The 15,956-nt window shown below is 34.6% G+C and overlaps 1 protein-coding gene and 1 long non-coding RNA gene across 8 annotated transcripts in view; one reads left to right on the top strand and one right to left on the bottom strand.

Annotated features, from left to right (window-relative positions):
• Positions 1–7,541, top strand: part of LOC139755691 (uncharacterized) — a 113,126-nt gene extending 105,585 nt beyond the window's left edge. For 4 of the 5 annotated variants that reach the window (XM_071674346.1, XM_071674355.1, XM_071674340.1 and 1 more), the window contains 3 exons: positions 3,177–3,803; positions 4,660–6,894; positions 7,306–7,541. In XM_071674346.1, coding sequence (XP_071530447.1) covers positions 3,177–3,803; positions 4,660–6,839 — 2,807 coding nt within the window. In that variant the 3' untranslated portion in view covers positions 6,840–6,894; positions 7,306–7,541. The remainder of the gene's footprint in view (positions 1–3,176; positions 3,804–4,659; positions 6,895–7,305) is intronic. The other variant, XM_071674360.1, reaches the window with a different exon arrangement.
• Positions 1–15,956, bottom strand: part of LOC139755730 (uncharacterized) — a 36,325-nt gene that overhangs the window by 6,264 nt on the left and 14,105 nt on the right. The window contains exon 1 of one of the 3 annotated variants that reach the window (XR_011714151.1): positions 10,126–11,346. The exons of 1 other annotated variant lie outside the window; for it this stretch is intronic. This is a non-coding gene — a long non-coding RNA (uncharacterized lncRNA). Of the gene's footprint in view, positions 1–9,563; positions 10,091–10,125; positions 11,347–15,956 lie in introns of those variants that run through there. One more of the 3 variants, XR_011714150.1, reaches the window with a different exon arrangement.

Below are 15,956 nucleotides of genomic sequence, written 5' to 3' on the forward strand. Positions count from 1 at the left end.
TGGAAAGAGAGGAAATTGATTGGTTCTCAGAGAATGTCAGTTTGCAGCAGGGGTGCGTGATGCCTCCATGGTTGTTTAATTTGTTTATGGATGGGTTGTTAGGGAGGTGAATGCAAGAGTTTTGGAAAGAGGGGCAGTCTGTTGTGGATGAGAGAGCTTGGGAAGTGAGTCAGTTGTTGTTCGCTGATGATACAGTGCTGGTGGCTGATTCGTGTAAGAAACTGCAGAAGCTGGTGACTGAGTTTGGTAAAGTGTGTGAAAGAAGAAAGCTGAGAGTAAATGTGAATAAGAGCAAGGTTATTAGGTACAGTAGGATTGAGGGACAAGTCATTTGGGAAGTAAGTTTGAATGGAGAAAAACTGGAGGAAGTGAAGTGTTTTAGATATATGGGAGTGGATTTGGCAGCGGATGGAACCATGGAAGTGGAAGTGAATCATAGGGTGGGGGAGGGGGCGAAAGTTCTGGGTGCGTTGAAGAATGTGTGGAAGTCGAGAACATTATCTCGGAAAGCAAAAATGGGTGTTTGAAGGAATAGTGGTTCCAACAATGTTATATGGCTGCAAGGCATAGGCTATAGATAAAGATGTGCAGAGGAGGGTGGATGTGCTGGAAATGAGATGTTTGAGGACAATATGTGGTGTAAGGTGGTTTGATCGAGTAAGTAACGTAAGGGTAAGAGAGATGTATGGTAATAAAGTGTGGGTGAGAGAGCAGAAGAGGGTGTTTTGAAATGGTTTGGTCACATGGAGAGAATGAGTAAGGAAAGATTGACCAAGAGGATTTATGGGTCAGAGGTGGAGGGAACGAGGAGAAGTGGGAGACCAAATTGGAGGTGGAAAGATGGGGTGAAAAAGATTTTGAGTGATCGGGGCCTGAACATAAAGGAGGATGAAAGGCGTACAAGGAATAGAGTGAATTGGAACGATGTGGTATACCGGGGTTGATGTCGGTGCTGTCAGTGGATTGAATCAGGGCATGTGAAGCATCTGGGGTAAACCACGGAAAGTTCTGTGGGGCCTGGATGTGGAAAGGGGCGCTGTGGTTTCGGTGCACTATACATGACAGCTAGAGACTGAGTGTGAACGAATGTTGCCTTTGTTGTATTTTCCTAACGCTACCTCGCGCACATTCGGGGGGAGGGGGTTGTTATTTCATGTGTGGCAGGGTGGCGATGGGAATGAATAAAGGCAGACAGTATGAATTATGTACATGTGTATATATGTATATGTCTGTGTCTGTATATATATATATATGTATATTTTGAGATGTATAGGTATGTATATTTGCGTGTGGACGTGTGTGTATATATGTGTGTATGTGGGTGGGTTAGGCCATTCTTTCGTCTCTTTCCTTGCACTACCTTGCTAACGCGGGAGACAGCGACAAAGCAAAATAAATAAATAAATAAAATAAAATATAAATATATATCTTATCCCTGGGGATTGGGAGAAAGAATACTGGCCACATATACCATGTGTGTTGTAGAAGGCAACCAAGAGGGATGGGAGTGGGAGACTGAAAATGTATTACTTTCCAGGGGAGAAAACAGGAAAGAGTCAAGTGAGGATTTTTTGCTCTATGGCTTTGTCATCTGTTCTTGATATTTCCTCACTTATGCGGGAAATGGCAAGCATTTACGAAAAAAATATATATGAAAAGACAGAGAGTGTGGAAAACCTCTCCTTGTTCAGTTTCAAAAAGAGCTTATAGAAGAAGGAGCCAAGCAAAGAGTGCTGATCCTCCTCAGAGGCTCATGCTTGGATGTCTTAATGTAAATTACAAGCAGTTAAATGAGTTTTGATAAAGTTCAATTGAGAGGATGCAGATGTCAAAATAGCAGGGTCTTGGGGTCCTACAGGCCCATGGTATTGCTAAAGCTTAAGTTTATTCCATATCTTGAGCTCACTTGGCCCCAGAGATTTTTCATATAAAATAGGATGAGATAATAAGGGACCTCTGATTATGCTTGATGGACACTTAATCTTGAGGAAAGGAAGGGTCTTGAGCTTTACTGTTACCTATTACCGATCTCTCCCACATATGCCTTTTCCTTAATCCAAAGCAGGGCAGAACTAACATGACCATCCCTAGACATCTTTACATCATGATTTCTAACAAGTTCCCATGTTAGTGAGGTAGCATCAAGAACGGATGACTGAACTTGAGAGGGAGAATCCTCACATGGGCCACTTCTCTGTTCCTTCTTTTGGAAAATGAAACTGGAGGAGAGTATTTCCAGGCCCCTGCTCCCACCACTTCTACAACATGCAGGGAATACATGGGCAGTGTTCTTTCTCCCCTATTCCCCAGGGATAATGAAGACAAATAATTGTAAATATTTAGGAGATCATCAGTTGGAGCTGCAAAGTGAGTTTGGTCAAATGCAGAATCATCAGTGGGAAAAAGACAATCAGTTTATTTCTTCAAAGTCAGCGCTTCATTGGATGAATGAGGCTTATTAGTATATGACTTTTGAATATAAATCAAAACTTTAAAATATCAGTAAAGTTCACAGGAAAATCATTTTTCCTTTGGCTAGCATACAAAATAAATATCATATATCTGAGACAGTGATTGCTATTTTCATAAATCTGTAAGTGAATCATAAGAAAGGTGGGGAGATGATACTTAGAATTTAATCAGAAATCATATCTTGTGCATTTGCTGATAACCAACAGGAGAAATGAAGTACGATAAGTCCCGTATCACTGTGACCCACTGCAGTCTTGTGCATATGATCAGTAATCTTTTTTGTAAGAGTTTTCAACTACTAAGAAAAAAAGTTCATCCATAAAAAACTATATAGTGTATATAAGCTAGTTACTGATGAGTCCAATTGATGTATGTGATCTTTAAAAGCAAGCCAATCTTCACATGAAAAAAATGTTGTGCAGGCTAAAAATCATTATGATTCACATCTATTTTAATTTTCATTGTATCAATTTTTCTTAACTTTCTTCAATATTTTCCTTTTGTTCATCAAATGTGTTGAAGGCAATGCATAAACAATAGGATAAACATCATCTTACTGAAAGTACTTCAATACAGTATTTTGTAAAGACTTCTCTCCCTCAGCTTCCTGCAAAGGCATTTTTTTTATTATATAATCCCTAATACATAACAATTGGCCATGATGAATTGCATGCCTACAAATGACATACTAACCTGACTCACAGCTCCGGGTGGCATGGCAGATGCTGGAGGCTTCAAAATGCTCCCACAGCTTCGCAGCCCAGACCTCCCGCAAGACATTCCTACAGCTGAAGACTATGCCACAGAAGAGCATGGCTTTCCAACTAAAGAATACCCAATTGCAGGATATTCTGATTATGAGGTAGCTCAGGAGATCCCAGTAACAGTAGATCACCCTAATACTGGGACAAATCTAAAAGCCACTGCCTCTCCAACAACCAAGGACTACCCAATTGCAACAGATTATCCTACAGGGAACCTAGACCACCAAAGTGCACATGTTGACTCCTCAGTTGACTATACAGCTGAAACTCTACCCTTGAGTGGTGGAAATGGTGCATTCTATGATGGAAAAGAAACAGCATTAGGTGACACACAGACTGAATTCATTCCAGAGGAAACTCTCAACCCAAGTGGGGATTTACTGGTTGAAGCGAGTGAGAACCTTGCTGCTGATGGAAATTTTGTTTCCTCTAGTACTCCACCAATAATCTGTGATCATGACAATTTCTTGTGTAAGGATGGGTCAGACTGTGTAATCCTAACAGCTGTATGTGATGGCATTCAGCATTGTAACGACGGTTCTGATGAGTTCAATTGCACACACATCGGTGAGTTTGAAGAAATCATCACATCTCTTTCTTCTTCTCAAGGTTTTGGAACACCTTCATATAACTGAAAATTGTCTACAACTTCAGCTTGAAATTTCTTCTCTGATGAATTACAAGTACAAAGAATTTACCAAAACTTGACTTTGACTTCCTAAGTTAACTTTATATAAAAAGAATATCTGTCATCAACTGATTTGTTCAAACTATAATTTTGCACCTATCAAGACTGTGATCACATTAAACATCTGTCTGATCCTCCCTCACACATGCTATATTATTGAAAAACAGTATGTACCTGTTTTATCTTCCTCACACACACTATAATATTGACAAACAGTATGTATCTGGTGTATCCTCTCCTACATATATTATTTACAGACACGTTGCATGACTGTGGGACTTTATGCTTGAGAACAGCGACTCACAACTTTCAACCACCTTTATGTAAATAGAATATCATTCATTAAAATTCATTCCACCTTTTTCCAAAGTTCTATATTTGTCTCTGACAGTATTTCATTAAAAGCTTATACTTTCATTATTTGGTTCATCATCTTACAATCAATAGTATATCATGATTTTTATATTCATATATGTGAAATGGATTAGTTATGTTAATAATGCCTGAGTAGTCTGGTCTGTACAAAAATAACGTTCAGTATGCATCATTCAAGTAATGTTGTACTGATAAATGGGCTACTCTGTTATCAAGGCCTGCATATATTCTTTTCATAAAATTATGTTCACTTACTTTATTAAATAATTAAAATTCAAATTATCCTCTTCATTAGTGGTTAGCATTTTGTATTGAAATGGTGTTCATTCTCCTGGTAACATCCATAATATGACACCCTAGGATGCACTAATGGTGACTTCCGGTGTGCCACAACGGACTTCTGTATCCCAGTTTCTTGGGTGTGTGATGGTGCTGATGACTGCCATGACAACAGTGACGAGACTGACTGTGATGCTCACCCTCCATCACTAGCCCAAATTCCTCCTGCTAGAGAACATCTTGAAGCTCTCACACCCCTTGGACAGTTTCCACTACCAGGAAGTCACCCAGGAAATATATTCCATGAGGAAGGAGTCTCAGAATTTAAAGAAAATTTCAGTAATTCAGGGATAACTTTACAGGATACAGATAAACTGACAGATGAGGAGCATAATAATGATGAACTATTTTCTGATGATATCATACAGAGTGAGCTTATTCCATCACAAGAACAGTTTGTTGAAGTACTAACTGTCAATGACAATCCAGTTTCTGTAAGTGATGAAGAGCAGTTACATTCAGAAGGGACTAACCACCATCAACAATTTTCTCATGAAAACCCCCGCCCACATGAAACTATTTCTTATGGCAGTGAACAGTTATCTTCTCAGGAACAAAATTACCAGGATCAAATTGCAGTAGCAGCATTGGCTCAGTATTCTTCTGAACAACTCCAGGAATATCCCAACAGTCCATACCAATATAAGCAACACTATGTGGACAATGCACCCCAAAAGGAGGACAATTTCAGTGGTTCTCAAAACTACCATGATGGATTGTCATCATCTTTTAATCAACCTTTCCTTCAAAATGAAAACCCATTGCAGAATGAAGGCTCTGACCAAGTTCCCTCTACTCAAGAAGAATTCAGCTTATTCCCTGAAGGAATTTCCCCACAGCTCTCAGAAAAAGAGTTTAAAGAGATTAGTTATGAAAAACCTGTGCCATTCCAGCCTGAGGAATATGATATCCAGCCCAGACCAGCACAGGCCTTAACTGAAGGTTTGCAAACATTCTCTGGTAAAGATTCTCTCATGGAAACTCACCAGCCAAATTCCCAAGAACAATTACCTAATAATAGCTTTCACACCTTCCAGGAGAACTTACCACAAAAAACAACCCAACCAAACACTGAGCAGCAGCCTCATGCAGATAACTTTCAATCATTCCTTGAACAACAACATCCATCACAAGATTTACAATCTTCCTTGGAGAAAAAGCATCCTCATGATGATCAACGGTTCTCAGAAAAACTTACATTACAAGAAAATGAAAACATGAAATTAAAGGCAGATGAAACCACTTCTGTTAGTGAATATTTTGTGACAAAAAATGAGAAAGTTACAACTGAGGCATCTTTAGAAGAACCTGATACTTATTTAAAAGAGATAGATCCAGTATTACCAATTATAAATGTCCCAGAAGAGGCAGCAAAATCTGAAAGACCTACAAGATTTAGAGGCAGTACTCGCTTTTCTAACATTCGCCGCCCCTTTTCTCGCAAACCATCTGAAACACCTGATGTGAACTCAACCACATCTTCAACTGATTCTGAATCAAACTCTGGGTCTTTACGATATCGTTTCCAGCACTGGCGAAATTCCCGTCTTCCACTAAGTCCTGCTTATGAATCACTTCGAACAACAGCTGTAAGACATGACAGAAACAGTGTAGCTGTTAGCAATAGGGATGGTGTTAAAGAGACAGAAGTAACCCATGAAACCCAAAGTACATCGAGGCTACGAAACCCACCACGCCGTCCAACAACTCACAGAGTTCGCTTGCGCCCCACAATTAGAACATCAAGAATATCCCACAATGTAGACCTCTTCCCTCAGGAGGAATTTCTCAAAGAAGGCATAATTCCTGATATAAAATCAACAGAATCTGATACTGTACCAAAATCAACAGAATCTGATACTCTACCTACATCAAATGAAGTTAATCCAATCACTGGTCAAGAGCCTTTGTCTCCTCCAGTCCAAGGCCCCTCCTCTCTTTTACCAAGCAGTAACTACCATATCACTCATAATGAAAATACTAGGATTCATGAGACAGATGACATTGCTGCAGACATATTTGTACCTCAGGACAAAATATATTTGGACTTAGAGCCAGAATATGACCATTCAGTGACCTATGACTCCGAACAAGAGACTGACCCAAGGCTGCTTGAGTACAGACAGGACTCCTTTGGATATGACTTAAATAACGGTCACTCTCCAATTTATCTTCCATACACACCAAATCAGTCTGCTTAAGGTAACACACAAAATTTAACAAGGAAATCTGCCATATCTCATCGCACCCAGTCACGTATGTATAAATCATTGTTTGCTACTTTAAAGTTATTGTGATAATGTCTGCATGGTCAGTTCTTCCTCATATCTGTCCTTTCCTAATACACATCATATAATCATATTCGGTATATAAAGGAATGCAGTAATAGTACTGAATCACAGTATGGATGCTTCAGAAATCTGTCTAATCAAAAAACACCTGATTAAATATTTTCTTTTCAACCCTGAATATTCATAATTTTAGCTAAATGAATAAAGAACACCAATAAACTCATTTTTCTTTCAAGCTTGGATGATAAATTTTAAATTGAATAACAAAAAACATTGCTTATAACTGTCTACGTAAAAGTTTATACAGGAACTCTTTGATGCTATGAATGTTAAAAAATATGATAATACGAAGTTTAACAAATTTCTGTTCCACCAGCGTTCACCCCTGCAGCAACACCATCAACTCCCATAGAGCCCCAGACTCTTTTCCCCAACGATGTTAACAGCACAGCAACTTCTGTAGATGAGGATGTGATGGACGATATAACAACAGATGCTCTGATGGAAGAGACAACAAGTATTTCAGAGGATTCTGTCACTTCGCCTACATCAGAATGTCCAGAGCTGCAATGCTTGGATGGAACATGCCTCTCTCTCTCTCAGCTAAACAATGGAGTTAATGACTGCCCAGATGGCACTGATGAACAGGATTTTGGCCAGATATTTAAATAAAGAGGTTTTTATGTAATAAGTGAAATTTATAAAACTAATTCATTTTCTTATTGTTTTTTATGATTCAAATTATTATCTTTGTGACAGATTCTTTAAAGACAAGATGTATATATGACCGAAGAGTAAGCATATAATGTTCAATCCAATTATATTGGGTAATAAAAGATAACTATTACTACTGTAACATTCCACATTAAGACCGTTTTCTATTTCTTCTTCATTACACAACTTGTGGTTACTCATAAAACAATTTCCAGAATTTATTTTTTTAAGACTAATGTCAGTGTAATAACATCAGCAAATGGCCTAACAGTGCTAATATTTCTTATTACAGTAGAATTTGGTTTTCCTCTATGAGACGATTATAAGAGACTTTAATGTATTTTTGCAGAAATGCTTGATCATTATTAAATGATCATTCCAAAATCCTACAAAAAATTACTGAAATATAACATACAGGAAATACAGTAGTTAGTCAGAGGTTCAGATTCATGATGTTCATATAGTTTCTCTGATCTAATTTTGGGTGACCATTTGTAAGATAAATAGAACAAGTACTAAAAGCCAGTCTGTCCATGCCATTTTTTAGTCATTCTTATATTCACATGTATTCTTCCTTCAGTTGCATCTCTAATTTCTTGATACAGTTTGCTGTAAAAAGCAATTACTCTTTCTCAAGATGTGAAATGCAATATCAACTGCTTTCTCTGAATTATGTCTTTTGTAAATAGTACAGTTTCTAATATTTCTAGTACTTAACGTTTTCCATTAATAATTTGTGCAGTCACCTGAGCTGCACTTTCAGATGACTTTTATAACCACGCCATCCACTCCGTCCACTGTTAAGATTATTCTTAATTCTGACATTAAGAAAAATCGCACACCAACATATATTGTTCTGGCACTATGGAGAGTTGTGAAAAAGGTAATTTGCTGGTCACATTTGGACATGTTAGAAGTGTTAACTATTTATTATATTTTTATTTAAGTATTTCACATATGAATAATTCTATTGGCTTTAAAAAGTCAGAATCTCTGATAGGTCACATCTTTCACATACTCTCTCTGAGCTATATAAACATAATTGAAATTCACTGCTGTTTCATTTAAAAAAGGCTAACATTATCAAAATTTTATGCTTTCTCCATAGCTCAAGTAACCTTAAACAATGTATTGAATTTACATTCCATGCAGCTGCCTTCTCTAATTAAAAGTACTTTTCTTCCCAATAGTAGTCTACCGTAGACTTAACTTGATCATAACCTGTTCTGTGATGATTCTATGATATGAATGAGCATTATTGTACATGATTGTGGTTTTAGATGAAGAGTGAATGGTGTAGTGTATGAATTCTATCAATCTTTTACATATTGTTACAGTGAAGATATGGAACTAACTGTAGATATTTTCAAAGATGTTTATGATGTAGACCTATACTATACCATGTGATTTGAAAGGTAGCTAGTAATAAAGTTACTCTTTTTTTTTAAATAAAACATTTTAAATCTTCCCAAATTTTACTTTTTTTTTACTAAGATTATTCCAACAATCACAGATATGCCCTAGCAAGAGGCATTAATGGTGGAACAACTATATATCAAATGAAAAATATCAATATTCATTTAGGATAAAAAAATACATTAACACCCTATCTATTTCTATTTACATATAGCCATATCTGAATACTTCCTATCAAAAAAACGGATGGACCAAACCATGGTGCCTCGTTTTTCTCAGCTTCTGATAAGATTATTTAACAGTTATGTCTCCCTGACAATCCAATTTTGACATCTTAAGGCATAGAGACAAAAGGTTACAGGTATTGCAAAGCCCACCTACAGTTTCACTTCCATAATGCAACTGGAAGATTAAAAAAGTAATGTTCATAAAAGTAACGTAATCTTAACTATGCGTTCACACAGTTAAGCCTTGGCAGGAATGGTTTTCCAGAGAACAACTTACTTTTCCAGAAAGAATTAAAGCGGCAACCAACTATGGCCAACTTGACCACGTTACTTTTTTCTTGCAAGTTGTACAGCAGTGTGGCCCATTTCCATGTTTCGATTTACAAATAAGTGAACGCCCAGCTTTCCCTACATCACTATACACGAACTGATACATTCCTTTACACCTTCAATCCCCACTGAGAAAGAAAATAAAAAAAAAGGAATGAGAAAAGGAGGGGGGGCTACATACGAAGACCATGAAGAGTAAGTACAATGAGTAAAAGAATGAGCAATAGGAAAAAGAGTAAGGCATTTGGTGCTTCTTATGCTAAAGTTAACAATTCTAAATAACACCATCACTGGTACTACCCAAAACGTCTGCTTTGAGCTTGGCTTATTTTCCAGTTAAAAACTTCCCTTGCCCTTCACCCATGTCATTTTGTAAGTGCAAAGCCATTTGCTGATATCAACATGATGGGCACGATCACAAAAATATTTTAAGTATAGAAAAGCACAAAAACATCGTGTACTTTAGAATAGTAATAAAACTACGGAACAAAAAGACTGTCATCACTCACTACAGCTGTAAACCTCTCCTTACCCACGAGTCCTTACTGCTTACGTTGCCAGTTTCAAACGGGCAATGGAAAAATAAGATCTTCATGGGAAGGTGGGTTAAGTGCAGTAGTGGTGTTGTGATTAATTTTACCTTAAATCTGTGATGATAGGAGAAGTAAAGAGTTACTATAAAACTCACCAACTCTATAGTTATGTACCAGTGAAGATTATACTATTATAAAATTTTACGTGCTCACGAGTCAGCGGGTTAAACTGACCAAGCGAAATGACCGGCCCCAAGACAGAACCTACCAGTCTAGTAAGAAAGTCTAACTTTCTTTAATAATCAATATCTTTAAAGATGGGTCAAAGTGAGACTAGCACCATATGTTGGAGAAACAAATACTTTCAATAAGGAAAACGCATAAAATAGTAAAGGGAGCCTATACTGTTCAATAAGCTGTTCTTGTTACGCAAACTTACTTAAAATCGCTGTAGTAAATGTTACGAAAACTTACTTATAATCGACGCAGTAAACGTAAAATATATGTGGATGACGTGGACTAAATCAATTGTATAAACCAATACCAATGGGATATTCATGTTAAGGGCCGGTCCCAGCCTCTTAGGGGACCTTCTATCCATCAAAGGCCCACCTTAATCATGAGTTCCAGGGCGGACAGAAAATCTTTAAAATGGTGGGTGTCTGCTTTGTCTGGGATAGCATTTCCTGCTTCTCGAAGACTGCCATATGCAGGGGCGTATCTAGGAGAAATAGCGTCTATGGCAAGCAATGAAATTGCGTCCCTGGCTTGATTTAAAGTGTACATACAGTGGATGTATATAAAAAACATATACAGTGTAATTATAAACTGTTGAAGAGTTACGCCAAACTTAAATTTATGTAAACTCTTAAAGCCTTAAAGATTTATTTGATCAAAATTGTAACGTAAAAGCGATAATGCAACTGATAGTTGCAAAATATTACTATACCTGAATAGTAGGCGAGTTTCTTTTTTATCTCACAAAAACAAACCGCTAAAAATCGGGTATTATTGTCAAAAAAAAATAAAAAAAAAAAACTGTTGAGTGCCGCCCCCTTCAAGTGGCGCCCAGGGCATGTGCCCTACCTGCCATACCCTAGATACGCCACTGTAACTATTACCTTCAATTTTTGGTATTTTTCTCAGAAAATAAAATTCCCTTTAAAAACTCATCACGAGTATTTTTCATGCTGAATACAAATCTGGTCTTAAAATATCGTTTACTCGTCTTTATGACAATAAATTAAGCAGTTAAATAAAGTCAGTTTTAAAATACTCTGCTTCTTTGAATCGTATTTACAGAGTATGTATCGGTAACTCAGAGTATTAAGATACATTTTCCATGACTATTTCAAGTATAGAAGTGTTTGAATATCTTATCTTTCAATTTTAAAACAAAAAGTTTTTTGAGATAAAATGTATCTTGAACTATTACCTTCAATTTTTGGCATTTTTCTCAGAAAAACAGATTTCATTTAAAAACTCTTTATAAGAAGTATTTCTCATTCTGAATACAAATCTATGTTAAAATATAGTTTAGTCGTCTTTATGACATTAATTTCAGCTGTTAAATGAGGTCAATTTAAAAATACTTCTGCTCCTTTCCATCGTATTTATTGGAAATGTAACGGTAACTGAGAACATTATGATATATTTCTCATGATGATTTCAAGTATAGAAGTATCCTAGTACTCTATCTTTCAATTTTGAAACAAAAAAATTGAACTAAAAATTACCCTTAAGTTATCTTCAGGTTTTGACATTATTTTTCCAGAAAATAGATATCCTTTAAATACTCCTTATAAGAAGCATTTTTAATGCTGAACACAAATCTGGTCTTAAAATATCATTCAGTCGTCTTTATGACATTCAAGCTGTTAAATAAAGTCAATTCTAAAATATTTTCTGCTCCTTTGCATCGTATTTACTGGGAATGTATCGGTAACTCAGAGCATTATGATATATTTTCCATGATTATTTCAAGTATAGAAGTGTTTGAATATCTAATCTCTCAATTTTAAAACAAAAAGTTTTTTGAGCTAGAAAATAACCTGAAGTATTACCTTTAATTTTTGGCATTATTCTCAGAAAAATAGATTTCATTTTAAAAACTCATTAAAACAAGTATTTTTCATGCTGAATACAAATCTGGTGTTAAAATATCGTTTACTCGTCTGTATGACATACATTTAAGCTGTTAAATGAAGTTAATTTCATAATATTTTCTGCTCCTTTGTATTGTATCTACTGGGTAAGTATCGGTAACTCAGAGCATTAGGATATATTTTCCATTATTATGTCAAGTATAGAAGTGTTTGAATATCTTATCTCTCAATTTTAAAACAAAATGTTTTTTGAGCTAAAAAATACCCTTTTTCCTCAGAAAAATATATTTCCTTTAAACACTCAGTATAAGAAGTATTTTTCACGCTGAATACAAATCTGGTGTTAAAATATCGTGTAGTCGTCTGTATAACATACATTTAAGCTGTTAAATGAAGTTAATTTCATAATATTTTCTGCTCCTTTGTATCGTATTTACTGGGTAAGTATCGGTAACTCAGGGGATTAGGATATATTTTCCATGATTATGTCAAGTATAGAAGTGTTTGAATATCTTATCTTTCAATTTTAAAACAAAGAGTTTTTTGAGCTAAGAAATAACCTGAACCTTCAATTTTTGGCATTTTTCTCAGAAAAATAGATTTCCTTTAAAAACTTAGTATAAGAAGTATTTTTTATGCTGAATACAAATCTGGTGTTAAAATATCGTTTAGTCGTCAGTATGACATACATTTAAGCTGTTAAATGAAGTTAATTTCATATTTTCGGGTCCTTTGTATCGTATTTACTGGGTAAGTATCGGTAAATCAGAGCATTAGGATACATTTTCCATGATTATGTCAAGTATAGAAGTGTTTGAATATCTTATCTTTCAATCTTAAAACAAAATGTTTTTTGAGCTAAAAAATACCCTGAACAATAGTATTAACCTTCAATTTTTGGCATTTTTCTCAGAAAAATAGATTTCCTTTAAAAACTCAGTAAAAGAAGTATTTTTCATGCTGAATAGAAATCTGGTGTTAAAATATCATTTATTCGTCTGTATGACATATTTAAGCTGTTAAATGAAGTTAATTTGATAATATTTTCTGCTCCTTTGTAACGTATTTACTGGGTAAGTATCGGTAACTCAAGAGTATTAAGATACATTGTCCATGATTATTTCAAGTATAGAAGTGTTTGAATATCTCATCTTTCAATTTCAAAATTAAAAGTTTTTTGAGCTAAAAAATACCCTGAACTATTATCTTCAATTTTTGGCATTTTTCTCAGAAAAGAGATTTCCTTTAAAAACTCAGTATAATAAGTACTTTTCATGCTGAATACAAATCTGGCGTTAAAATATCGTTTGGTCGTCTGAATGACATACATTTAAGCTGTTAAATGAAGTTAATTTCATAATATTTTCTGCTCCTTTGTATCGTATTTACTGGGTAAGTATCGGTAACTCAGAGGAACAGAATATATTTTCCATGATTATGTGAAGAAGAGAAGTGTTTGAATATCTTATCTTTAAATTTCAAAACAAAAGTTTTTTGAGCCAAAAAATACCCTGAACTATCACCTTCAATTTTTGGCATTTTTCTCAGAAAAAAAGATTTCCTTTAAAAACTCAGTATAAGAAGTATTTTTCAAGCTGAATACAAATCTGGTGTTAAAATATCGTTTAGTCGTCTATATAACATACATTTAAGCTGTTAAATGAAGTTAATTTCTTAATATTTTCTGCTCCTTTGTATCGTATTTACTGGGTAAGTATCGGTAACTCAGAGCATTAGGATATATTTTCCATGATTATGTCAAGTATAGAAGTGTTTGAATATCTTATCTTTCAATTTTAAAACAAAAAGTTTTTTGAGCTAAAAAATACCCTGAACTATTACCTTCAATTTTTGGCATTTCTCTCAGAAAAATAGATTTCCTTTAAAACTCAGTATAAGAAGTATTTTTCATGCTGAATACAATCTGGTGTTAAAATATCGTTTAGTCGTCTGTATGACATACATTTAAGCTGTTAAATGAATGTAATTTCATAATATTTTCTGCTCCTTTGTATCGTATTTACTGGGTAAGTATCGGTAACTCAGAGCATTAGGATATATTTTCCATGATTATGTCAAGTATAGAAGTGTTTGAATATCTTATCTTTCAATTTTAAAACAAAAAGTTTTTTGAGCTAAAAAATACCCTGAACTATTACCTTCAATTTTTGGCATTTCTCTCAGAAAAATAGATTTCCTTTAAAAACTCAGTATAAGAAGTATTTTTCATGCTGAATACAAATCTGGTGTTAAAATATCGTTTAGTCGTCTGTATGACATACATTTAAGCTGTTAAATGAATGTAATTTCACAATATTTTCTGCTCGTTTGTATCGTATTTACTGGGTAAGTATCGGTAACTCAGAGCATTAGGATATATTTTCCATGATTATGTCAAGTATAGAAGTGTTTGAATATCTTATCTTTCAATTTTAAAACAAAAAGTTTTTTGAGCTAAAAAATACCCTGAACTATTACCTTCAATTTTTGGCATTTTTCTCAGAAAAATAGATTTCCTTTAAAAACTCAGTATAAGAAGTATTTTTCATGCTGAATACAAATCTGGTGTTAAAATATCGTTAGTCGTCTGTATGACATACATTTAAGCTGTTAAATGAAGTTAATTTCATAGTATTTTCTGCTCCTTTGTATCGTATTTACTGGGAAAGTATCGGTAACTCAGAGCATTAGGATATATTTTCCATGATTATGTCAAGTATAGAAGTGTTTGAATATCTTATCTTTCAATTTTAAAACAAAAAGTTTTTTGAGCTAAAAAATACCCTTCAAATTTTGGCATTTCTCTCAGAAAAATAGATTTACTTTAAAAACTCAGTATAAGAAGTATTGTTCATGCTGAATAGAATCTGGTCTTAAAATATCGTTTAGTCGTCTGTATGACATACATTTAAGCTGTTAAATGAATGTAATTTCATAATATATTCTGCTCCTTTGTACCGTATTTACTAGGTAAGTATCGGTAACTCAGAGCATTAGGATATATTTTCCATGATTATGTCAAGTATAGAAGTGTTTGAATATCTTATCTTTCAATTTTAAAACAAAAAGTTTTTTGAGCTAAAAAATACCCTGAACTATTACCATCAAATTTTGGCATTTCTCTCAGAAAAATAGATTTCCTTTAAAAACTCAGTATAAGAAGTATTTTTCACGCTGAATACAAATCTGGTGTTAAAATATCGTTTAGTCGTCTGTATGACATACATTTAAGCTCTTAAATGAAGGTAATTTCATAATATTTTCTGCTCCTTTGTATCGTATTTACTGGGTATGTATCGGTAACTCAGAGCATTAGGATACATTTTCCATGATTATGTCAAGTATGGAAGTGTTTGAATATCTTATCTTTCAATTTTAAAACAAAAAGTTTTTTGAGATAAAAAATACCCTGAACTATTACCTTCAATTTTTGGAATATCTCTCAAAAAAAAAGATTTCATTTAAAAACTCAGTATAAGAAGTATTTTTCATGCTGAATACAAATCTGGTGTTACAATAACGTTTAGTCGTCTGTATGACATACATTTACGCTGTTAAATGAAGTTAATTTCATAATATTTTTTGCTTCTTTGCATCGCATTTACTGAGTAAGTATCGGTAACTCAGAGTATTAAGTTACATTTTCCATGATTATTTCAAGTATAGAACTGTTTGAATATCCTATCTTTCAATTTCAAAACA

This window comes from Panulirus ornatus, chromosome 2, assembly GCF_036320965.1.
Source record: "Panulirus ornatus isolate Po-2019 chromosome 2, ASM3632096v1, whole genome shotgun sequence".
NCBI classification, from domain to species: domain Eukaryota; kingdom Metazoa; phylum Arthropoda; class Malacostraca; order Decapoda; family Palinuridae; genus Panulirus; species Panulirus ornatus.